The sequence below is a fragment of the Felis catus genome, chromosome E1 (assembly GCF_018350175.1).
Source record: "Felis catus isolate Fca126 chromosome E1, F.catus_Fca126_mat1.0, whole genome shotgun sequence".
Taxonomy (NCBI): Eukaryota; Metazoa; Chordata; class Mammalia; order Carnivora; family Felidae; genus Felis; species Felis catus.
Window position 1 is genome coordinate 9,395,604 of NC_058381.1, and position 23,352 is coordinate 9,418,955.

At 57.3% G+C, this 23,352-nt stretch overlaps 2 protein-coding genes and 1 long non-coding RNA gene across 9 annotated transcripts in view; 2 read left to right on the forward strand and 1 right to left on the reverse strand.

Moving 5' to 3' along the window:
* The window catches only part of LOC123381861, a 38,941-nt gene extending 35,763 nt beyond the window's left edge, over positions 1–3,178 (reverse strand). For 3 of the 6 annotated variants that reach the window (XM_045044248.1, XM_045044249.1, XR_006589369.1), the window contains exon 1: positions 117–2,620. In XM_045044248.1, the coding sequence (XP_044900183.1) occupies positions 117–392 (276 nt within the window). In that variant the 5' untranslated portion in view covers positions 393–2,620. Of the gene's footprint in view, positions 1–116; positions 2,621–2,927 lie in introns of those variants that run through there. The other 3 variants (XR_006589367.1, XR_006589368.1, XR_006589366.1) reach the window with 3 other exon arrangements.
* Positions 3,179–3,388: 210 nt separating this feature from the next.
* Positions 3,389–23,352, forward strand: part of LRRC75A (leucine rich repeat containing 75A) — a 46,303-nt gene continuing 26,339 nt past the window's right edge. The window contains exon 1 of one of the 2 annotated variants that reach the window (XM_045044102.1): positions 3,389–3,768. In XM_045044102.1, the coding sequence (XP_044900037.1) occupies positions 3,517–3,768 (252 nt within the window). In that variant the 5' untranslated portion in view covers positions 3,389–3,516. The remainder of the gene's footprint in view (positions 3,769–23,352) is intronic. The other variant, XM_023244643.2, reaches the window with a different exon arrangement.
* On the forward strand, positions 3,777–12,921 carry LOC123381832. Its single transcript, XR_006589285.1, has 2 exons — positions 3,777–12,191; positions 12,790–12,921. It is a non-coding gene; the product is annotated as an uncharacterized LOC123381832 (long non-coding RNA).

Consider the following 23,352-nt stretch of genomic DNA (forward strand, 5'->3'; position numbering starts at 1 on the left):
AAGGAATATTAACAACACGGGCTCTCGAGTCAGACCGCCCGAAGTGTGAATCCCAGTCCTGTCCCTCCCTATCTGTGAGCAAGTCACTTAACCTCTCGAAGATCCCGTTGCCTCACCTGTGAAATCAGGACAATGATAAAGACCTCCGTTGTTGAAAGGGCGACATAGCATAATATCCACGAGGAACGCAGCCTGAGGCAGCACTCGGTGAATGTGCACAAATGACAGCCACCGTCCTTAGCACCATTAACTGCACTTGGTCGACCAGATGTAGATCCTGAGAGAGACCAGAGACCGCAATGACTCCAGGGTCTCTGGCTGGCCACAGCTAACAGAAAGCAGAGAGAGGAGAAGGCAGGTGGGGAAGGAGGCCCGGGAGAGGATGCGCTCATTTGTTGAGAAGGAAGTGCCCACCGTTGGAAGAGACAGTCCTCCAGTCTTTCGCACCCTGGATCTTGCTGTGTGTGCCAAGAGGGCAAGACGCTGACCACTTGTTACCTGGGCCACTTCTCAGTGTTGTCTTTGTGGCGAGCAACCTTGAAAGATGAGGTCGTGTCTCCCTCTAGGCTTGCTTCCTGCTTCCTGCATGAGCGATGGATTCCCAAGCTCGATTCCCAAGTTCCCCCGTGATGCAAACCCACTGCGTGTGGAGCATCCCTCTGGGCCCGTCGTGCTGCCCCATGGGGACTCAGAGGCAAGGGAAATTGATGCAAATATGCAGCTTCTCATGCTGTGTGCGCCTGAGCAATAAAATCCTGTGTCTCTGACCCCGGAGTCTCGTGTCTTCTGCCAGCATCGATGAATCAGTAACAGGTTAACTTATTAGCTTATGAGTTGGAAAGAGAGACCTGGGGACATCGGTGTGCGCACGGCAGGTAAAGCCATGAGTATAAATAACATTGCCTGGGAAGAGGTCTGGGGCGTAGTCTGGGTAACACCAACAAGGAAAGGATGAAAGTAAGAAAAGGAGCTCCCGGATGACCTCAAGAAAGAAATCTAGAGGGGAGTAATGCCTTACAAGCCAAGGGAGTAGAGTTTCAATCAAAACAAAATAGGAAACAGGAAGACACGCTGCTTAAAAATCAAGACTGAAAGCAACCACTGAACTCAGCAACTAGGTGACTGGCAGAGACATATCAATGACATAGTGTGGCCAGAAGCTGCCCCCCCCCCGCCCACTCCAGAAGAGGAGAGAATGGAGGTAAACATCTTAAATAAATGTCTCCAAAAAGCTTAGCTGAAAAGGAAAGAGAAAGGTGGAGCATTGGTGACTGGAGGGGATGCAGGTAAATGAAAGTTTTCCCTGTAAACAGATGGGAGAGATCTGAGCAGATTATACACGAAAGAGAACAAACAAGTCAGGAAAGAGGGAAAAGTGGAGTAAAAAAAAAAAAACTCAGAGTAAGGAAAGATGGAATCAGGTCTCTGCAGAAGAGGAAAAGGATGACATTCAGATCCCAAGTGAGGGACTGGCTGGGACCCTCTTCCACTGAGGTGGCATTTGCCCCAACCACATGCCCAACCTGCCCGCTCAGATTGTGGTTTGCCTGCAGGTGCGTCGAGCCCCTGGTCCCTAGGGAGGGGCCTGGTCAGCAAGTTTCCCTGCTGGTCACCATGCCTGGCAGTCCTCCAGGCCAGAGATGACAGGCACCAGAGTGTTTCCCAGCCTGGGTTATTTGGAGATGCCATCGGTCGTACTCCCCACACAAAGGGTCCAGGCAAGTTTGGAAGGTGTTGGGTAAGGCCTGTGAAGCCAGCCTCCAGGAAGACTGAGTGTTCCCTGCCAGTAGAGATGGGCATTTGGGAGTGGGGCATCCGAAGGGAAAAGAAAGCCTTCTGGGGGAGACACAAGGGCTCATCCCTCCAGGTCCTCGGGGTTGGCGGAGAAAACACCCATGGGAAGACCCCAGTGCGGCTCGCAGAGTAGGGAAAAGAACTGTCCTTTGCAGAACACCTGCACTCTGCTTGGAGATTCTGCAGCCCCTCCTCCTACCCTCCCAATTCTTGACACAGTGTTCTTATCCCCACATGACAGAGGAAGGAGCTGAGGGCTTGCCTGATGTTCAGCGCGCAGTGCGTGCCGGGGTCCAGCTCTCTATGACTTGGGAACTGCTCTCCTGTCCCCGTGGCCCCCACTGTCCTTCGCACTAAAGCGTCAGCCAGGGCCTGGGTCAGGGGCAAGCACACACAATGTTAGCACTCCTGCAGCCCTGCGGACGACACGGGGGCAGCCACCACCGCCTACGAGCATGCTCTGTGCCAGGGAAAGTGCCCCAAGTGCCTTAGCCTTCTCTCCCGCAGGGCCCTGGTTGGCTTCCCAAGCACCATCAGACCTCACGGGGGTCTGATCCCTTAGGGGCTAGACCTGGCAGAGGGAGGGGGCCAGCAGGACTGGGTAGTTGTTGGCCCTACATGCAGGCATGCCTCTGCTTTTTTGCACGGGGTGACCCGGAAGAACCTCGCCCAGAGGTGTGAGAGCAAGAACATGAGGAGACAACGGTTCTTTACATCTTGATGGTCCGGAGCCTTTAAGGGACTGACGGAAGCAGCCAGAGGGGCTCTCTCCATAAAAGGGCACGCCCACGACACACAACCTTGGACACAGTTTACGCCTCGGAGCGCCAACCACCGCCACCCCCACCCGGCCCTCCCCCGGCACCCCCTCCGCAGGCCAGGTGTCAAAAGAGCCTAGGGGCTGGCTAAAAAATGCAGATCCCCCGGCAGCACCGCGGAGACTCTCATTCAGTGGGTCTGGGGCCAGGCCCGGGAGCCTGCGTTTTTAACCAGCACCTCAGATGACTTCGGCACCGACGCGTCGCAGAGCCCACTTTGAGAAACCCGACTCTGGGGCTGAGACACCCCCCCCCGCCCCCGCCATGTTCCAAAGTTTCCCCATCTCGTCGGGCGCACGGACCGCCTCCCCTCACCTCCCGCGGGCCTCGCCCTCGCGCGCGGTCGTGGAAGCGTCTGGGAAACCCGGCGGGGGCCCAGAGCGAGGGTCCTTGGGGCCTGCTCGCCCCGGGCGCCAGCGCGCCACGGCCCCGGGAGGCGCCGCGCGGTGGCCGGCAGGGGGCGCGGTACCGAGGACGGCGCCGGAGGGGTGTCCGGCGGCCCCAGCCCGGAGCCGAGGGGCGGGAGGGAGATGGGAGGGGAGCGCAGGGGAGCGGGGGAAGGGAGGCGGGAGGCGGGAGGCGCGCGGCGGCGCGGAGCCGGGCGCGGGCGCAGGGGCGGGAGCGGGAGCCGGAGCCCGAGCCGGGGGCGGGGCCGGCCGGGGCGGGGCCGGCGGGAGGGCGGGCGGGCGGCGAGCGCCCGGGGAGCGCGCCCGGGGAGCGCGGAGGGAGGAGCGAGGGGAGCGCGGGCAGCCGCTCGCCCCCGCCCCCGCGCCGCCCGCGCGCAACAGTTCCCCCAAAGTTGCCGCGCGGGAGGCGGGCGCGCCCGGGCGGCCGAGGGGCGGGCGGCGGGCCGGGGACGCGGCGTCGCGGCCGGGCGCGGGCAGTGCCGGCGGGCGGCGGCGGCATGGGCACCCGGCAGACCAAGGGCAGCCTGGCGGAGAGAGCCAGCCCCGGCGCGGCGCCCGTCCCCCGCCGCGAGCGGCCCGACTTCTGGGCGTCGCTGCTGCTGCGCGCCGGGGACAAGGCGGGGCGCGCGGGCGCCGGCGCGGGGCTGCCCCCGTATCACCGGCGCGTCGGCATGGTCCAGGAGCTGCTGCGGATGGTGCGCCAGGGCCGGCGGGAGGAGGCGGGGACGCTGCTGCAGCACCTGCGCCAGGTGAGCGCGGGCAGGGGGCGCGGGGGGCGCGCCGGCCCCGGGAGCGCCCCGCCCCTTGCCGAGCAGGCCCGGAGCGCCGAGGGCACCGCCCAGGGCCCCCCTCTCGCGGGGATGGAGCGGGTCTGGCAGCAGGTGCCTCGGCGCTCCCGCTGAATTTGAGGCCTCGCGGGGCGGGGCGGGGCGGGGCGGGGGAAGGCTGGCCCGGTGAGGCCCGGCCGAGGGGGACCTGTTGGAATAACGTCCCCGCTTCTCTCCTCCACGGGCAGAGAGGGAGGCAGGTCCCAAGGATGGTCGGTGGGAGCGGGTGCGGGGACGGATGCCTGGTCTGCGCCAAGGCGCTTTCCTTCCTCTCTACCCGCTGGCCGTCACCAGGGGTCCTCAAGGAATGCGCAGTTGTCAGTTTTCCCCTGGGGGAGTCCAAGGGCGCAGCCCTGGGACTGGTGAGGCGCCGGCCCCCAGGTCATTTGGCCACCGGGAGGCATCCTGGATTACGGGTGAGGTGGGAGACAGCGTTGATCTCCCCTGGCTTACTTTGACAGGTGCTCAGCCAGGAGTCCCTGCTGAACAGTAGAGAGAAAGGAGAGGGGGGCTGGCTTGGTTTCCCGTGTGAGTAACCTGGTGCAGGAACTTCGGGAGGCGGCCAGTACTCTGCCTTCAGCCTGTTCCTGTCCCTGCCCCATTGGTTGGGGACTGACTTTGCAGATCTGGCCAGGCCCCTTTGCTTTGGGGCTGTCCTGGGCGGCCGCTGTCATCCACCTCTCTGGCTTGTTTTCCACCCGCTTTCTTGTGAGGGAGGGGGGGCCCCCCTGTTCCATGGATTTTGTTGAGTGAGAGAGAGGCAGAAGTGTATACGTCCCCCATCACCAAGTTGGCTTGGACCAGCTTTGGGGGGTGGGGGTGGGTGACAGAGTCCAGGCCCCTAGGTATTCTCCATCGGCGGTGGAGTCCAGTGCGGATCAGGGAGCAGGAGACCTCAGGTGGCCTTTCTGAAGTTTTTCCATCACTAATGAAAGAGGGTGTAGGAGCGCCTTCCTTCTAGGAGCTTTCAAAATCGAATGAGACGAACGTCCCTTGTGGATTTTGTACCCCCTGCCCCCCGCCCTGCCACACACACCTTTTATATCTGGTTTACCCTGGAGTATGTTCCCAAGATGTGCACTGCACAGGGAGAAGGAAGCAGAGGCTTGGGGACTTGGGGAGACTCGGAGCTTCTGCTCTTGCCTTAACTTTTCCAAACAGCATCCAGAGTGATGCCTGAGATAGTGCCAGATCTCTAGGTTTCCTCTCTGGATTGAATCATTAAGGAAAGATGACACTACGCGCAGCGTAACTTCGGCAGTGTGTGTTTCTGTCCTCCGAAAATTGGAAACCAGCGTATGGCCTCTGTGGAAGCTCGTTCGCTTCCAAACAGAATAATGGATTTTCCAGACCTTCGTAGCCCATTCGCACACCAGACAGTAAGAAGGTTCTGCTGACCACAGGCTATTCCCCCAGCATTGGGGTGGGTGCTTCAGGGGGTCCAGAAAGAAGAGGGGAGAGGGCTGACAGGCGGGGGTCTAGACAAGCCCCTGCTTAGGAGGTAAAAGAACCAAGTAAAGCCAGCATTCTCGAGGGCCGTTCGGGCAGGGCCCGGCAGGAGTTGGCAGACATCTTGGGCTCCTCCAGTCCCCCTGAAACGGACTGTGATTCCACCTCCTGAAGCTGAACTTCTCCCTGGTTTTTGGAGAGTCACAGGGTTCTTGAGACAGGGAGCATTTCCCAAGACACGTTGGTCTTGTGTGTGGCCTGACACACTTCTTCGTGGCAGGATTGACAGGGCTGATGGGGGCCAGGACAGGGTCAATCAGACTTGCCCCTTTTCTGTGACAGCACCACAATAACTTGCCTTCCAGCTTACGTGGCCCAGGCTCCCTTGACCTCTGGCTTGTGGCTGAGGTCTGCAGGTCTCTCCCGAGCCAGTGATGGGCTTGCCCTAGGGGCCTGGAGCGCTGCCCCGTCGCCTGGAACGTGTACAGATCAGGGCTCCTCCAAGAATTGGCCACGGGCCCTGGGCAGTGCGAGAGGGGAGCACGCCAGGTGGCCAGATGTCAGAGAGGTGGTGTTCTAGGATCCTGAGGCTGGTTGGAGGAATTTTGAGCTGGATCTGTGCTGTGCACCTACGTGGCTCTTTCTCCCGAATTGTGTTTTCCTTCCCAGTTTGCTCCTCTCGTCTGGAGGTAGTGATGTGCAGAAAGGGAATGAGCAGTCACTGAGAGATAGGGAAACACCCAGGGCCTCACCAGGGGGCGGACCAGGTGAGCCTCTCTAGGGACACAGCGGGCCCAGACAGGTGAGTGCTGTGCTCAGGGTGCTGCATCTTGCAGGTGTGTGGACCCAGACCCCCAGGGCAGGGGTAGATGAATAGGAAAGGTAGGAAGCAACAGTAGCCAGGGCAGTAACAGCGCTGGGTTACTTATTTTGCGTGGTGCATTCTCCTGTGCTTGGAAACGTGTTTGGCTGCCGGGTTTGGGAATGCCCTGAGCGCTAGGGTCGGAGGGGGCTTAGCCTCCCGTCCTTAAGCATCTCGAGCCCCGGAAGAGCTCCGGACGCTCTTCCCAGACTAATGCACCAGATGTGCAATCTTGTGAGAATTCCCGAGGGTTCACAGACCCCAAGTTCAAGATTTGCTCCAGTCTGGTAACCCCCCCCCCCCGCCACCACCACCACCACCACGTGACTTGCTACAGGCTCAGGAATGCTGTTTCCATTCCTCAGGACCTCGCGTGGCAGTTTGTGGTGGCTGTTGGTGTCATTTCTTCTGAATGCCCCTCGTTCGCCGCTAAGGTTTGCAGGGTAGTTTCCCTGATTGGAGACTCTCCCGCTAGTCCGTGCTTGGCACCTGTTGGAGAGGTGTCAGGAGGCTTTGCTTAATGGTCATGATCGTGAGCCGTGGCCCCTGGGGCTCAGGCAGGGTGCCTGAGTGGACCTGTTTCTTGAGGAGCAGTGTAATCGTGAGGGGAGCCTGGGGCCAAGGTTCAGCTCTGGCAGCTTGCCTTCCAGTCCTTAATCTGCTTTGACCTTGGACCCAGCAGATAACAGCTCTCTGAGCTGTATTTCCTCATTTCCCAAAGACTTATCTGGGGTCCTGAGCAGAGCAAACGCTACAAAGTATGTGGAATTGAGTCAGCTCTGCACGTTCTCACGGGCCGTGATAAGACACGGGAGAATCTGCCCAGCTTTGGGTCTGGCCAGGCTACGGGCAGCGTCTTGGTATCCTTTCTCAGGCCAGGCCCAAAGAGCTTTTGGGTCTTGTCTACCTGGCCGGGGCTCAGCCTGGACCAAAAAGGCTCCCTGCAAGTTCAGAAGCAGTGGGGGATGCGGGACTCATGGGGACAAAAGAAGAAGCCACCTATAGATAGAGGAGGCCATTCCTCTCCCCACCACTGGATTCCATTCCTGCAGGATGGCTCCATTCTTTCCCCACGTGCCTCTCCTTAAGTCTTGGGCTCAGGCTTGCCATCTTTAAGGAGCCCTGGGGAAGAAGTACTTTTAGGCATAGAGAGAGGGCAAATGCAGCCTCTCCGAGTCCCACAGATGCAGACTGGCTCGTCGGCCGGCTTCGGGGAGCACTAGAATAAGGGGTCAGTTTCCCTAGGAGATGCCAGGCTGCAGTGGCCCACGTCCTCCTGTTCACCAGCCTCCCCGCTCTCTCATAAAGAGAATCCGACCGGATCAGTCCATTGCCACTCAGTATGGCGCAGCCCTACTGGGCAAAGCTGTTCCAGGGTTAGCCTGTCCAGCCCCATTCAGTGGTGTGGCTTCGCCATGGGCGCTGGATTCAGTCTGCTGTGGCCAGAGTGGCAGGGCTGACTTCCCTCTGTACCTGGGAGCATGAGCCATGTCAGCTAATGCAAAAAAAAAAAAAGAAAAAGAAAAAGAAAAAAGAAAAAAGAACAACTCCCCTCCCCCTGCCCGGGGCCAAGGGTAACTTGCTTCCTAGGGGGACTGAATAGTAGGCAAGCATTTAGAGGCTCCCCAGGGTCCTGGATACTAGGCAGGTGCTTCCTGGCTGGAGTCAGAAAGATGAAGAAAATAGCCTTGAAGGTCACCTTTTTCTTCTGACACCCCACCTGAGAAAATCTCTTTAGGTGAGCAGGTTGGAGGACACCGAACACGGAGGTCTCCCACCCTTGGCCTTGATCTTATTCTTCCCTGACTTGAAATGCATTTCCTTGTGTCCAATGAACGCTTCTTGCCTTTCCAAGGCCGCCCTCCGTGTCTGCCCTTGGCTCTGAGATTCACTTGCCTTTTCGGTCCTACCACAGTGGGTAGCGTTTAATCATCCGTACGCAGTTTCTCACCTGACATAGATTTTGTTTGTCAGACTAAGTCATATGCTTCCCGAGCGTGGAGACCCCACCACCTCCCCCACCCCGCCCCCATTGTCCCTGGCATGATACTGAACACCCACAGGCCTATGACATTCTTCAGTAAGTCTGTGCACTGTGAAGATGTGCGTCCACATGTCACCACTGTCACGGTGTGTCCTCAGAAGGCTCGTGAATCCCCAGCCACAGCTGTGCATCTGGGGGCTTATTTATGAGAAGCATTAGTATGACCGTGAGATCTGACACGTTTGCTCTCTGTGTCATTGGATGCCCGGGAGCAGTGTCCGCGGGGCTTGGCTGTTCCTGGCGGCCTGCCAGGTGGTGGTGTTCTTGGAGAGAGGAGTGGCCCGCTGCCCGGCCTCCGTGGGCACCTTGGGGATCCCATCCTGCAGGTGCAGTCTGGAGCCTCTGCCGAGGTGGCCGCGAGGGGGGTGGGGGGTGGGGGCCGAGCCTGAAGGGAGAGCCTGGCCTCCACATTCCCGATCGGCTGCTTGTGCTGAATCATGTTCGTTTCACCCACAAAGAGAAACCTTCCTTTTTTAAAATCCACCGCTCTCTGACTGGGCTGGGCACAGGCATTTCCAGTAATAAAGGTGCGGGAGGAATCCAATGCCGGGGCCTGCTTTGCTGGTTTGCAAGGCCAGGGACACGGTAGCCTCTGTATGGGCAGCCATGACCGCGGGGCTTGGGCCTGGGCCGGCTGTCCCGACTTCACATCTGGTGGGCTGGGGGCCTTCTCTCTGGAACACATGCCCACCTCCTCAGAGATGACCAGGATCTGCTTTGCTGTTTGTCTTCAGAGGTCCTGAAATACCCTGGGGTGCACGCATGGACACCCCTCCTTGGTGACCTGGGACACCCCCTGCCCCTTCCCCCAATGTCATTTCATTTCCGTGTGTGCTTCTCTCGGGCAGAGGCCATAGATCATGTACTGGGCACAGTGGGTTTTCAAGAGATCCTTGTCAAATGGATTTTAAACTTCTTCTCGGGCATACTTCCCCGAGACCACTGCTCCTCTTTCTCAGCAACCAGCGTGGTCTGGCTCAGACTTCTGGAGTGTTTCCACCCCAAGCACGGAGCCAGGTTATCCTTCCAGTAACCTGCAGAGTTGGTATCGTCCCCCCTCCCCGTTGTCTAGGTGCCAGCAGCTCCTGTGCACCCTGCACGCCACCTGCAGGTGAGAGCCACCTGGCACAAGGGTCACCCAGGTGGCCAGGGTCTTTTCTCTGGCTTCCCCACCGGGATGCTCAAGGGGTGGGGTCGACATCCCCACTTTAAGGAGGGGATCTCCGCCTGCCATTTCTCCCGCCCTTCTCCTCCAAGAGCAGCGCCGTGGGTGACCCTCAAGCAAAATCACACACACACACACACACACACACACACACACACACACAGCCGTGTCCTGCATGAGCAGCCTGTTCTGATGAGGACGGTGACCTTGGAACACTCGGGGGGGGGGGGGTCGGGGTAGTGTGGGCTCGCCACAGTGCCTCTTCTCCCCACCCCACCCACCAGCCCTGAGCAGGGCCCACGTGGCTCTCCGGGAGCATTTCCCAGCTTTTTTTTTTTTTTTTTTTAACTTTTATTAGCTCAAACTCCTGGCTGCCACAGCCATATGGAGTTCTGCTGACGGCTGCTGCTCAAAGGCATGTGGCATTTTGATGTTTCTAACTTCATCTTCACCAGCGTAGATGCAGGAGTCCGGCTGGGAGTGGGGGGTGTCTGAATGTGTTGCCTGGTAGAGAGGTGGCCTCCTCCAGGCTGCCCCCCACCCCTGCTCAGCCCTGCATGCCCGCAACTAGTTTTCTGCTTCTCTCTGCATTTACACGTTTCTCTCTGTGTCCCTTCCTTTCCTCGGGAGGGTTGGTGATGGTTGGGGGTGGGGGGGAGAAGCAAACGCTTTGCCTCTTATTAGTCGTCCTGCTTTTGGTCAACTTCCCCGTGCAGCACACCCCAGCCTCCATGGAGAAAGGGGTCCAGCTCATTTCGGTCGCCTGCTTGGTGGGCCGGTGCCTTGGGCCGGAGAGTGGTCATTGGAGACACCCCTCCTGTCTGCACGTTGCTTTCCAGTCCGCAAAGCGTTCTCCCTCGTTTCTTTTGCTCCTTAAATAGTCTTGGGAGGTTGGCAGGATATTGCTTACAGCGAAAAAAAAAAAAAAAAAGAATGGCGGGGGGGGTTTAATATTATGAAAGCACTGTATAATCATTGTAGTAAAATATGAAAAGGCAGATGAGCAAAAATAAGACAGCAGGAATGAATTCCTCTATTTCACAGTCGAGTGCCTGTTCTTCGAGGCACTCTTCTAGGCGCTGGGGAGGCAGCAGGCAGGCAAAAAGGAAAAGCGGTGCTCGTAATTGGTTCCCTGCCGCCTGGAGGGTTTGTGAGGATCCAAGAGGCAGGCGCTGAGCACTGGCCCAGAGGAAAGGGCTCCGCGGAGGTGGCTCCCTTCGCTGGCAACCGGGAGCCCTGGTTCCGGTCCCAGCTCAGACCGTGCCGGGTGCCCAGCTCCTTCCCTTCTCTGGCCTCGGTTTCCCCCTCTACAAAATGAAGGGGCGGTGTATGGTTGAAATGACCACTGAGGCTCTCTGCCATCGCTCGGGTTCCCCCAGGCTCCAGTGGTTTCACAAAGACCCATTCATTCCCATCTGTGCCCAGTTATGTCTTCCAGGCCCTGAGCTGGATTCACATCCATGCCCTGAGGTCACTCCCTTGTCCCCAGCCAGTGGAAGAGCCGGGGACACGGGGAGGGGCTTCTGGAGGGAAACAGCCCGCACACCGGCCACTGCAGAGGCCAGCCTGGCGCGCACGCAGCAGCCCTTGCCGACCTACCCTTCCTCTGACGGAGGAGGGTGGTAGTCACACAGTGTCAAGGGCAGAAGCTGGGGCAGCGGACTTGCACACCGTCCTGTAGCGTCCTGGAGGCTGCGATTCGCGAGCAAAGACCCATGTTCAGAGAGGCCTGCGTTGTCCTGTGAGCCCTTCACCCAGGGTGTCACAAAGGACAATGAGGCCTGTCTCCAGGCTCAGCCAGGCCCTGCGGGGACCTGCAGCCTGTGGAACCCCCTCAGGCTCCCTCTCTTCCCCCTTTGCTCCCAGGAGGTCGCCCGGGGCCCCTCTCACATCCGCCTCTCTCCTCTCCCTCCCGCAGGGCAGGCCTAGCTCAGCGTTCAAGATTCTGCTCCTTGGTGCCTCTCTCCTGCCCACAGAGACCCAGTCTCCCAGCCTGGGCAGAGCGGGGGTGGGGTAGGGGCCTTGTCCTCTTTGGCAACCCCCCCCCCCCCCCCCGCCCAGCCAAGCGCCTGCTGCTACCTGGCCACACTAGTACGTGGTTCTTTCATTCCGCAGACACTCCCGGCACCTGTGGGGTGGGGTGGGTGGCCCCTGGAAGGAGTGAGCAAAGCAGGGTCCGCCCCGGTGCTTGTTTTTAGCGGAATCAGAGGAGCCACTGGTTCTGTAGACGGGCGGCGAGTGAGTGTAGGGCCAGCCGTAGCGGGTCACATTCCCGCTCTGCCATTGACTCTGGCCACAGACGCCGAGAGGTTGGGCTGGGCAGAGAGCCAGGGAAGTGGCCGCAGGGGATGGCGGGGGGGTGGGGGGGGGTGGCATTCGCAGGTGCAGGGCACGCGCCACAGGCTAGCTTCTTTGCAAACTCCTTTTCCCCACAGGGCTTCTGGGTGGACACAGGCGCTGAGCCTGGAGGCTGCAGGAAGTCAACCTCCCTCTCCTCCTCCCCTGCCCCGAAGGACCCCTCCCAGCAGCCCTGGTGCTTGGGTCTGGCCCTCTCCGGTGCATACCTCCCTCCAGGCCCTTAGCCTAGGCTCCCCAAGAGCATCCCAGTGCCTCACTGGGAGCTCCGACTCTCTTTTTCCCCTCCAGGGACCCCCCGTCCACACACAGCTGCTTCCCCCCCAGAGCCACCGGCTGCCCAAGGAGGCTTGCAGGACACCCCTCTCCCACTGAGGGCCACCAGGCAGGGGTGCGACCCCCGGGGGAGACTGGAAGCCCTCCCCACTCAAGCACGGCAACCACCTGCAGGGAGCCCGGGACTCATACTGGTGAAGCAGCAGTCTGTGCCCACCCGCCCTCCCCACCCCTCCTCCACAGCCCCTGCTGCCCTTAGTTCTGTCCAGACAGCCACTGCCTCCGGATGCTTTGGGCTCAGGCCCCACATGGAGAGCCGGGAGTGGGGCAGGATTCCTTCCCACGGTGCTGGGGGCAGACAGAGACCGGGAGAGTCCACCCCCGTCCCCCCCGCCAGATGTCAACCCGGCTGATCCCAGCATAGCCAGCAGACCCACCCCCAGCGTGCAGAGCACCCTGAGGGTTGGAGGGGGGGGGGTGGGCGGGTACAGGAGATGCGGGTGCTGCTCAGGAGAGAATGCTCTGTGGTCAGCTGGGAGGCCGTTCAGGCTTCCTTGGCCCCAGGGGACTCCTAGCCCGGAACACAACGCGTCTTTCTGATTTTCACTCCTGGCAAATGGTCAGACCGCCCAGCCCATAGCTCTGCACCCATAGCGCAGAGACAGGACCAGGGCTCGCATCCCTCTGCCGCCCACTCGGGGCCGCCTCGCCCAGCCCAGCCCAGCCCAGCCTGTCCTGACAATGACACCACCCACTAACGGTGCCTAGCTCTGCTCCCCTCCCCATCCTCAGACGCTGCTCAAGCCGGCCATCCTGGGGGGGGACAAGGAGGGTGTCCTCTGTCCTCTTTGCACCTGCCAGGGCCCAGGTGTTGAAGATGCCACCTCCAGCATCATACAGTAAACTCAGTGTGACTCTGACGTATTTGCCGAGATTGGCTTGTGATCTCTTAGGGCTCCTGATGTCCTTCCCGTGGGGCTGTCACTTTCTCCCTAGGTAGGTGAGTGAACAAGAGAAAGCAAGGGCTACAGAGAGGAAGGAGCATGGGAGGGGGCTCTAGGCCCGCCTGGCACCAGCTGCTGGGCCAGTCCTCTGGCCTTTTGATCGGCCACTTGACCATCTTGCCTACCGTGGTCTCATCGGCTCACTCCTGGCTGTGGTCCTGGGACCCAGCCACCAGAGAACAGGGAGGGCTGGGGTTTGAATGTCCTTAGAGCTCCAAGGGGGCTTGGCTCTGCTCCTTCCCTGATCCCTGGAGGAATTGGATGGAGAGAAGGGGCTCCTGTGGTTCCTTTCAGTGAGGAAGCCTGCTGCAGTCAGAGCTGAGATGCTCTGTGGGAGTGCAGGCCCAGAGGGGAGTCGTGGCCTACAGAGGATCCCACAAGACTGGGCCCAGGTCCCTGCCTCCCAAGGCCCTCTCACACCCTGTGATCCCTGGAGAAACAGCAGGGGCCTGTGTGTGTCCCAGGGAATAACCCTGGGACTCATGGCTCTGGGTCCCATCCTCAAGGGCAGGACGAGGGAAGGGCTCTGGGCCTCTTCGTGGGGCAGGAACCCTGGCCGTCCCTGCACCCTTGTGTGAACTGGCAGGAGCAAAGGGGTGGGGAAGCCAGACCTCCAGGGAGGGGAAGAGTGGGGAGTGCCGTTCCTCCGAGCACATTCTCTAAGCGGGCTCCAGGCTCCGAGCTGCCAGCACAGAGCCTGACACGGGGCTCGAACCCTCAAACAGTGAGATCGTAACCTGAGCGGAAGTTGGACGCTTAACCAACTGAGCCACCCAGATGCCCCCGTGACAGTTTTTTTGTTCGTTGGTTTTTTACAGTGAGATCGGAGGGACTGACAGCACAGAATCCGCTTTGGATCCTCTGTCTCCCTCTCTCTGTGCCCCTCCCCCCCACATGCTCCCTCTCTTTCTCTCAAAAATAAATAAACATTAAAAAATAAATAAGGATGTGGAGACCGTGGCGGCCCAGGCTATGGTGAGCTCACGGGGAAGGAAGCAGGGGGCAGACCACGACCTGAAGACAAAGAAGGTGGTCGTGAGCTCACTGCCCCCCACGTTAGGGCCACACCTCTGCTCCCGGTCAGCCTGAGGAAACCCCGGGGCTTTGGAGGTGTGGAGGCCATTCAGTGAATCCAGGTGGGCCAGGGATGCCTCGTCCCCTTGTCTTCTCTCAGTGAGATGCAGGGCAGCTCCGTGCCCCTGCAGGGCCTTTGCGGTTAGCACAGCCACAGTCAGGTCCTGGTGAGTTCAGCCCCACCCAGACACCCATGCCCTGCACGGCTGCACTTGGCCGCCTCGGCGAAAGTGCACACAGTTCAGCTGAGGCCAGTCAGGATCCTCGCCCCTTTCCCACTCGTCTCCTCGGAACAGCCTTCCCAGATCACCTAAGGCAGGGAATGGTAAATGTCAGCCAGCACATGATTTCTGCCTCTGAGCCAGATGCTCACCCTCTTCTTCCTAAATCGGGGCGGTAGAGCAGTTGGGCATCTTCTGTAAGGTTCTGGCTCACCATTCCTGCCTCTCAAAGGGTGTCAGACAGAATCAGAAACATCCTGAGCGGGAGCACCGAGGGTCAAGCAGGGACATCACGGTGTCCCTTCCTCGCTGCCCTTCCCACGGGCTCCGGCCCCTCCTATTCCCAAGGATCCAGGAATTCCCCTCCAGCTTCCCAGACTGTTTTTCCATTCCCGCCTCTGCTAGCTCGAGGGGAAATAAGGTCTGGATCCTTCCCACCCCCTGCAAGTACCCCCCCCCCCACAACTCCAGATGAAATCACTTCATTCGATCTGATTTCTCCTCCGCGGTGCCAATCTTCCAAATGTTGTGTTGTTCTCAACCGCAGACCTGTATCTCCCACTTCCTCTGGAATTGTGGAGTTTGGGGGTGAAAACACTCGTGAGCAGGATGCTTGCCCCTTGGGGTTTCCAGACCACCGTTGGCCCGGAGACCGTCAGGAGTGTAGAGGGCTACGGCTCTTAGATATGGAAACTCAGACACAAAAGATTCCAAGTTACCCGTTCCGAGAACTCCCGTCTCTCCAGAATTCACCTGCTGGTGGAGAATCCATCACATGGGACGAGAAGGATGGAAACGCTTTTGGTAGGACACCTCTCAAAGAGAAGACCCAGAAGTGGGCACCTGGGGGTATAGGGAACATAGGTGAGGTGGAGATGGCCATGCCCAAAAAGGAGAGGGGTTTGGGGATGGAAGTAGAGAAACTGTTTTAGAAAACTAGCCCGGGGCGCCTGGGTGGCTCAGTCGGTTAAGCCTCCAACTTCAGCTCAGGTCATGATCTCATGGTTTGTGAGTTCAAGCCCCGCGTCGGGCTCTGTGCTGATGGCTCAGAGCCTGGAGCCTGCTGAGAATTCTGTGTCTCCCTCTCTCTCTGCCCCTCCCCTGCTCACAATGTCTCTCTCTCTCTCTCTCTCAAAAATAAACATTAAAAAAACAAAAAACAAAAAACAACTAGCCAGAGGTTGGTCAGGAAGCCCAAAGGAGCGAGGGCAGACAACTGGGAACTTGAGAGCTGGTGTTCTAGCACGGCACTCTGACGTCCCACCCAGCCATGATCTTGAAGAAGGAGGGCCAAGTCTCACTGATTCCCTCTTGCTGCTGCTGCTGGTGGCCCTGTTCCTGCCGTCTGTGGGGACAACGAGGCCCTGAGGAGCAGGGCCTTAGGATGGGGAAGATTCCACCTGGCCCGGGAGCCCTCGGAGAGCACATCTGTGGCTCCCTTGCTGGGCCCCCTCCTGCCTTCCCCGCTGCCCAGAGAATGGCGCACAGCTCCTTAGCGATACGCCGTCGACCTCAAAGATTCTAAATTGAAAGGTCTTGGGGGAATTGGCTGATTCTGGAGGTGCTGACAGGGCCAAGGCCACGGACGCTGGGAATCTCCTCCTCTTCCTCCCTCCTTGCCACTTCCTGCTTGGAGGTGGGAGTGAGCTGGGTCAGGCTGGATCCCTGCTCCAGTGTGACTCATCCCTGCTCACCCAGATCCCCGGAAGCTTTGCCTAGGCCTTGCCTCCGACCTGGAGATTTTAAAGTGGTAAAGACCCTCTGTTTGTTGGGACAGTTACTTTTATGTGTCATCTTGGCTGGGCCACAGTACCCACTTTTGGTCAAACCCAAGTCTGCATGTCACCACAAATGGACGGTTAGATGAGACTAACGTTTAAATCAGTGGACTCCGGGGGCGCCTGGGTGGCTCAGTGGGTTAAGCATCCAACTTCAGTTCAGGTCATGATCTCATGGCTCATGAGTTCGAGCCCCACGTCGGGCACTGGGCTGACAGCTCAGAGCCTGGAGCCTGTTTTGGATTCTGTGTCTCCCTCTCTCTCTCTGCTCCTCGTGCGCTCTCTCTCTCCTTCTCAGAAATAAACATAAATAAATCAGTAGACTTTGAGTAAAGCGGATGCCCTCCAGAAAGTGGGTGGGCCTTGTCTAATCAGTTGAAGACCTTGAGAGAAAAGGCTGGAATTCGGCCTCCAGATCGCCTTCAAACTCAAGACTGCAAAATCCACTCTTTCCTGGGTCCTCAGCGTCCCAGCCTACCCTACAGACTTCAGACTTGCCAGATCTCATGAGGCAGTTCCTTCTCTCTCTCTCTCTCTCATAGGCAAACACATACACTATTGGTTCTGTTTCTCTGGAGAACCCTGACGAGTACCCTTGTCCTCTATGAACTGGGGGCTGGAGAGAAGGAGTTAGAAACTTCTGGGGACTCTGGGGCCCTCCTGTCCCCGCTGCTCGCTCACTGTGTGAGACAACCGTCCACACCTCAGCTTCTCACTCCGAGAAATGGGCTGTTTCTGTCCTACTTGGAAAGCAGGTTGTTAGGAGCCAGAAGGAGCCTGTAAGTCACTCCTCCACCTCTTTGCCATTACCTACAGTTCCCTTGACCATGGACCAAAGCTTTCATCTGAAACAAACAAAACTTACCCCAGCGAGGACAAATGCATCCCCCGGAAAGCATAAACAACTCATGCAGACTATTTCCCAAGCAGAGGGATCAGGAGGGCGCTGGGACTGATGACAAATTGCCGAGAATCCGTGGAATGTAGAAGCCAGGGGACCTCAGGGACCCTCTGGCCCCAGGCTTTCTGCAGAGTCCCAGCCCCACAAGACGCACTGGGAGTGGGGGAGGGGCTCGGCAACAAGTTTGGGAAGCAGTGCAAATGCCAGCACCCTTCCCGAAGTCCTGAAGCACAGTAGCCAAAGCGTCCGACAGGAGAAAAGAAATCGCTGTTTGTTGAATTCCTTGTGTTCCAAGCCTCTGATGGGCCGCTCTCTCCTACTTTCTGCTCGCTCTTTAGGAGGAATGAGCCAGTGCCATCTGCATTTGTAGGTGACATTGCTGCCACGCGCAGGGGATGATTTACTCAGAGCCACACCGTTACTTGGGGCCCAACCCTGGACAGGGACCCGCTGGTCCCCTGTCCCACCCCCAGCAGAGTCTAGGTGGAGATGTGACCACAGGGGAGCAGACCAGACCCACCTCAGGCCCGCTACACCCTTTCCGCTGACTTTATATCTTTCTAAAGAGAAAGTATCTTTGTGCTATTTATTTGTTGCCATTGCCGTTCCTTGGACTTTAATTCAGTGACACTTGGCAACAGCCAGGCATCTGTTTCCAGGGGACTGTTTCATGCAAAGAGTGTCCTTTTGAAAGACTTCGAAGATAACACACAAATCACACGCAGCAGCCATAAAGCCCTGCGCCTGGGGAAGCTGCTGACCAGTCCCTGCACCCTGGTGGGGAGGGCAGTTGCAGCAGCCCAAGCACTTGTCACAGTTAAGGAGGGCCGGCCCGTCGGGATGCTGGCTTCAAAACCCTGCGGGGGGCCAGGTGGCCTAAGAAGAGCAGGAGAGTGGCCAGCCACCCCCCCCCAGGGGACACAGCACCCTGAGATGGGACCAGAGAACCTCACTCCTTGCCCCACGCCCCTCGGCCAGGCCAGCAAGTTGGGCCAGGGGCACGCGCACACACACACACACACACACACACATGCACACACACACACACCACATATACATATACACACATCCCACATGCATATACATATACACACATATATACACACGTATACATACAAACACAGACTACTTGTGGGTGCTTGGCTTTTCTTAATTGCTATTTAATATATTGAAGTGGAGGGGTGCCTGGGTGGCTCCATGGGTTAAGCATCTGGTTTGGGCTCAGGTCATGATCTCACGGTTCATGGGTTTGAGCCCCGAGGCGAGCTCTGTGCTGACAGTGCGGAGCCTGCTGGGGATTCTCTCCCTCCCTCTCTCTCTCTGCCCCTCCCACACACCCGTGTTCTCTCTCTCTCTCTCTCTCAAAGTAAATAAACTTTAGATAGATAGATAGATAGATAGATAGATAGATAGATAGATAGATCATGGGCCACCAAGAGGTGGATGCTTAACCAACTGAGCCACCCAGGCACCCCTGAAGTGGAAATTTTAAAGCCTACCATTTCACTAAGATTTTATGGTTAACATACAAATACCATTATTCTGCTGATGAGTCTAGTAAATTTAACCATTGCTTTTAAGGGTGTGGGGCTTATAACTTCAGTAACTAAACTTCTTTAGATATCTGAGTGATTTTACTGATTTAACATACCCAGCTTTCTTAAGTTGATAAGTAGCCTTCCTATAAGAAGCAGGACTTTACCAAGTTCCTAAACAGTTCTTAAAATTTAACAGATGAAACTTACAAATAGGGCGACTATCAACTTCTCCTAAACATTTTGAGTGGGCTTCATGCCCAGCGTGGGGCTCAAACTCACGACCTTGAGATCAAGAGTTGCACACTCTACCGACCTGAGCCAGCCAGGCGCCCCAAAGATAGAAGATGGGTTTTTTTTTTAGGTTTTAGTTGTTTTTTTGGTTTGAGGTGGTTGTTGTTCTGTTCTGTTTTGTTTTGTTTTGTTTGTAGGCTCTAGGCCCAAAGTGGGGCTTGAACTCAATACACTTGGACCCCAAGATAAAGAGTCCACCAACTGAGCCTGCTAGGCACCCCATGAGTTCTCTTCAGCATTTCAAAACTGTGGCAAACTCCGCCTAATCCTCTCTCAGCGTTCCGCTGGAAATCATAAGCCTGAAGGCAATTACTCAATTACCCGTTTTAAATTGGAATTGCAAGGCTAATCTGTTAGGTACTCTAATATACCTAATTCTCTTAAACATTACAGATGTGTGAAACGCCAGATGCGTGTATTCCTAAATTTATCTGAGCTTGATTTGCTTCAGTATCTCAGGGCTTCATTCAACCCTTTCTGGGTGAAGGACACTTTGTTGCCACGGAAACGGTTTTACTGTTCAGGGCGCGGGAGCCTGGGGTCTGGTTGCTTGAACCTCGCACCTGCACCTAGGCGGTGGTGGTCTGAGCCCCATTGTTCCCTCTCTCTCCAGCACCCTCCTCCTCCCCGCCCCCAAACCCCACCTCCTCCTCTCTCTTGGATCCTATTGTTTCGCACTTCCTACCTCGGTAGGGTCAAAGGATCGCTTCATGGATTTCTACTTTAGTGCTCCAGCTTTTCAGAGGTCCTCCCCCTACCCCCCCCCCATTCTTCCTGTCCTCAGGGCAGCTATCTAGAGCTCCTCCTGTGGGGCACACACTCTCACACCATCGGCTCCTTGGCTCCCAGATCTTCCCTCCAGGAGGGGTCAACGCCAACCACAAGAATCACAGGGAATCAGAAGGAAGATTCCTTAGCAGTTACCTTCCCTCATAGTACAGAAACCCGCTACAGCAGCGCTGAGTGATTATCTTTCTGCTGCTTGCATACTTCCAATGACTGTGAGCTCATCACCTGTTTTTTTTTTTTAATTGCGGTAGACATAACATAGAATTCACCATTTTAGGGGCGTCTGGCTGGCTCAGTCAGGGGAGCATGTGATTCTTGATCTCGGGGTTGTGGGTTCGAGCCCCACACTGGGTAGAGAGATTACGTAAAAATAAAATCTTCTAGGGGCTCCTGGGTGGCTCAGTCGGTTAAGCATCCGACTCTTGACTCGGGCTCAGGTCCTGATGTCACGGTTCAGGAGTTCCAGCTCTGCCTCAGGCTCTGTGCTGACTGCAAGGAGCCTGCCTGGGGCTCTGTCTCCCTCTCTCTGCCCCTCCCCTGCTCTCTCTCTCTCAAAATAAATAAAGATGAATTTAAATAAATAAATAAAATCTTTTTGAAAAATTCAGTTTTAACCACATTTAGATGTACAGTTCAGTGGCATTAAGTGTATTCACTTCATCGTGCAACTATCCCCTTCATCCGTCTCCAGAACGTTTTCATCTTTCCCAACTGAAATTCAGTTCCCACTAAAAAACACTGCCCCATCCCCCTCCTCCCAGCTCCTGACAGCCACCCTTCTTCTACTTTGTGTGTCCATGAACTTGACTCCTCTAGGGACCTCATATGGGTGGAATCGTAATCTTAGTCCTTGTGGGTCTGTCTTATCCCACCCAACAGAGTGGGCATAGGGTTCCCCACGGTGCGGGGGCTGTCAGAATCTCCTTCGCCTCTTGTTTTGAAACGTTCTTTCTCATAGTGAGCTGGGAATCATCTCAAGGCAGGTGGTCCTCTGGGAAGCATTTCTCACCAGCCAGTCCCACCTCCTTGGGGGGCAGATAGCAAAGGGAAGGGTGCAGGGGGGGTGGATACAGGCACCCAGAGAGGACCCAGGCTGGTAGAAACAAACGTAGGTTTCTTTCTTTCTTTCTTTTTTTTTTGTTTTGATGTTTATTTATTTTTGAGACAGAGACAGACGGAGCATGAGCAGGGGAGGGGCAGAGAGAGAGGGAGATACAGAATCTGAAGCAGGCTCTAGGTTCCTAGCTGTCAGCCCAGAGCCCTACGCGAGGCTCGGGCTCACGAACCGTGAGATCGTGACCTGAGCCCAAGTCGGACGCTTAGCCAACTGAGCCACGCCCCTAGACAAAGTAGATTTCTTTTTTTTTTTTTTAATTTTTTTTTCAACGTTTATTTATTTTTGGGACAGAGAGAGACAGAGCATGAACGGGGGAGGGGCAGAGAGAGAGGGAGACACAGAATCGGAAACAGGCTCCAGGCTCTGAGCCATCAACCCAGAGCCTGACGCGGGGCTCGAACTCACGGACCGCGAGATCGTGACCTGGCTGAAGTCGGACGCTTAACCGACTGCGCCATCCAGGCGCCCCCAAAGTAGATTTCTGATGGCAGTGGCCCTTGGTCGCCCACGGCTGGAGGAGAGGAGGAGTCCCAGTCCACTTGCCCTCCTTGGCGCATCCCCCGGGGAAAATGCCACCTCTGTTTTGGTTGGGTGTATTAATTTCCCAGAGCTGCCATAACAAGGAATCAGCAGCCCGGGGGCTTAGAACGGCGGAAGTGTATTCTCTTACGGTTCTGGAAGCCAGACGTCCAAATTAAGTTGTTGGCAGGGCCGCGTGCCCCGACTGCCTATGCCTTGGTGTCACCTCCTTATAGGGACACCTGTCATTGGATTTAGAGCCCACCTGGATGATCCAGGATGATCCGTTCCTTAACCACATCTGCAAAGACCCTTTTATCAAGGGAGATAGCGCTCCCGGAGTTCTGGGGACCAGGCACCGCAGTTTGGGTGTCCAGTATCCTGCACCTCTTTCTGTGGTGTGGACATCCACCCCCAGCGGCCCCCTCCATTCCCTGGGGGGCTTTTAAGACTCCTTCCTGCTTCCTCGGAGACTTGTCGGCCTCCGGTGAGCAGCTGCCTGGAGTCCTCACCAGAACCCCCTCTCTGGCTCCTCTCCCCGGGGTTGCTTTTCCCTCCTGGCACCTGCCAGTTCTCTTCCCTCCCCCCCTCCTCCTGGGAATCCCCAGGAAGGCCAGCCTGAATGTCACAGGGGAGGGGACAGAAGTTGAGTCAGCCAGTATTCCCCAGTCGGTGCCCACCCCCTCAGGAAGAGCTGCCTCTGATGTTCCAGGGCCGGGAGGGGAGAGAGAAGCCCGGGCTGCTTCCTGCCCGCCCTCCGGACTCTAATTAATCCCCCTCTGGTGGACTGTGTTTGATTACAACCTCATTAAGTAGCTTTGCACATTCAAGCTCTGGCGGCTTCCAGATTGAAGCTGTCTGCCTTGGCTGGTTTCTACGCAGAGCCTGCGGCCTGCCGCCTTCCTCCTTCCCCTGCTCTGTTGTCGCAGAAACCGTGGAGTCATGCCTGGAGGGGAGAGACCGCACTCATTTCCCGTGGGGCCTTCCTTCTGGGGATGAGTTTCAAGCCTCAATCTGAAAGGGAAGGGGGTGGCTGCGGGTTTAAAATAGCGTGTGCCTGGCGGCCTCCTGTGCGGCTTCCCCCAGCCTTCCCCTAAAATCCCTAAGAAGACATGCCAAAAAAAGATGAAAAACACTGAAAACAGAGACAGGTGGACAGTCTGGGAGGAACCTCCCGGCTTCCTGCAGCAGCGCTGGCTCCCAGCTTCCCCTCAGGAATCTGAGGCCTCAGTGTGAGAACTCCATTAATCAGGAAGTCAGGCAGCTGCCTCTTTCCCCTCCAGCAAGCGGCAGGCGGGTGATTTGGGGATAGAAAGAGTGCTGCTTACCCCCTCCCCTCCGAGCCCTCCTCCCCTGTGCTGCTTCTGCATTCGGAGAAAGCAACACAAGGCCCAGGAGGCCACCACCTCCAGACCGGAAGTGCAGTATGGCCGCCAGGGCTGGGAAAGTCCTGGGATGCGGACACCACGGTGGATGTTCACGGAGGCCATCAAGGGCCCAGGCTGTGGGGGTGGGTGAGGATGTCCCTTCCCAAGGTCAGAGTCGCCTTGGCTCGGTGTCCCAGGCCTGGCCCCGAGCTGGCTTCTTCAGCAAGCCAGAGCCGGACGAGGTGGACTCCGTTCTTACCCAGGAAGCAGCCATGGGACAAGGTCATGACTCTGGTCCCCAATTGCAACGTGTGGGCGCAGTTTTCCACCGACACGCAATTCTCAGACACCAGCTGGGTGCCCTGGAACTCAACTCCATTCTGGCCCCGTTTACCTGGAGGGAGCATCAGAGCCCAAGGGTGAAGGGCGTTCAGCCCTACAAGACTGCGCCCGACCCCCACTTCAGAGGCCAAGTCAAAGTCCAGGTTGTCACTCGTGCTGTGACCCATGGGCTACAGGCTGGAGGTTCCCACTGATGAAGTTTTGGGGTGATGGTGGGGGGCGGGATCTGGAGCCGACAGCCAAGAAAGAATTCTTGAAGACGTCTTTGGTGCAAAAAGGTGATTTTATTGGGGCGCCTGGGTGGCTCAGTCGGTTAGGCGGCCGACTTTGGCTCAGGTCATGATCTCGCAGTCCGTGAGTTCAGGCCCCGCATCGGGCTCTGTGCTGACAGCTCAGAGCCTGGAGCCTGTTTCA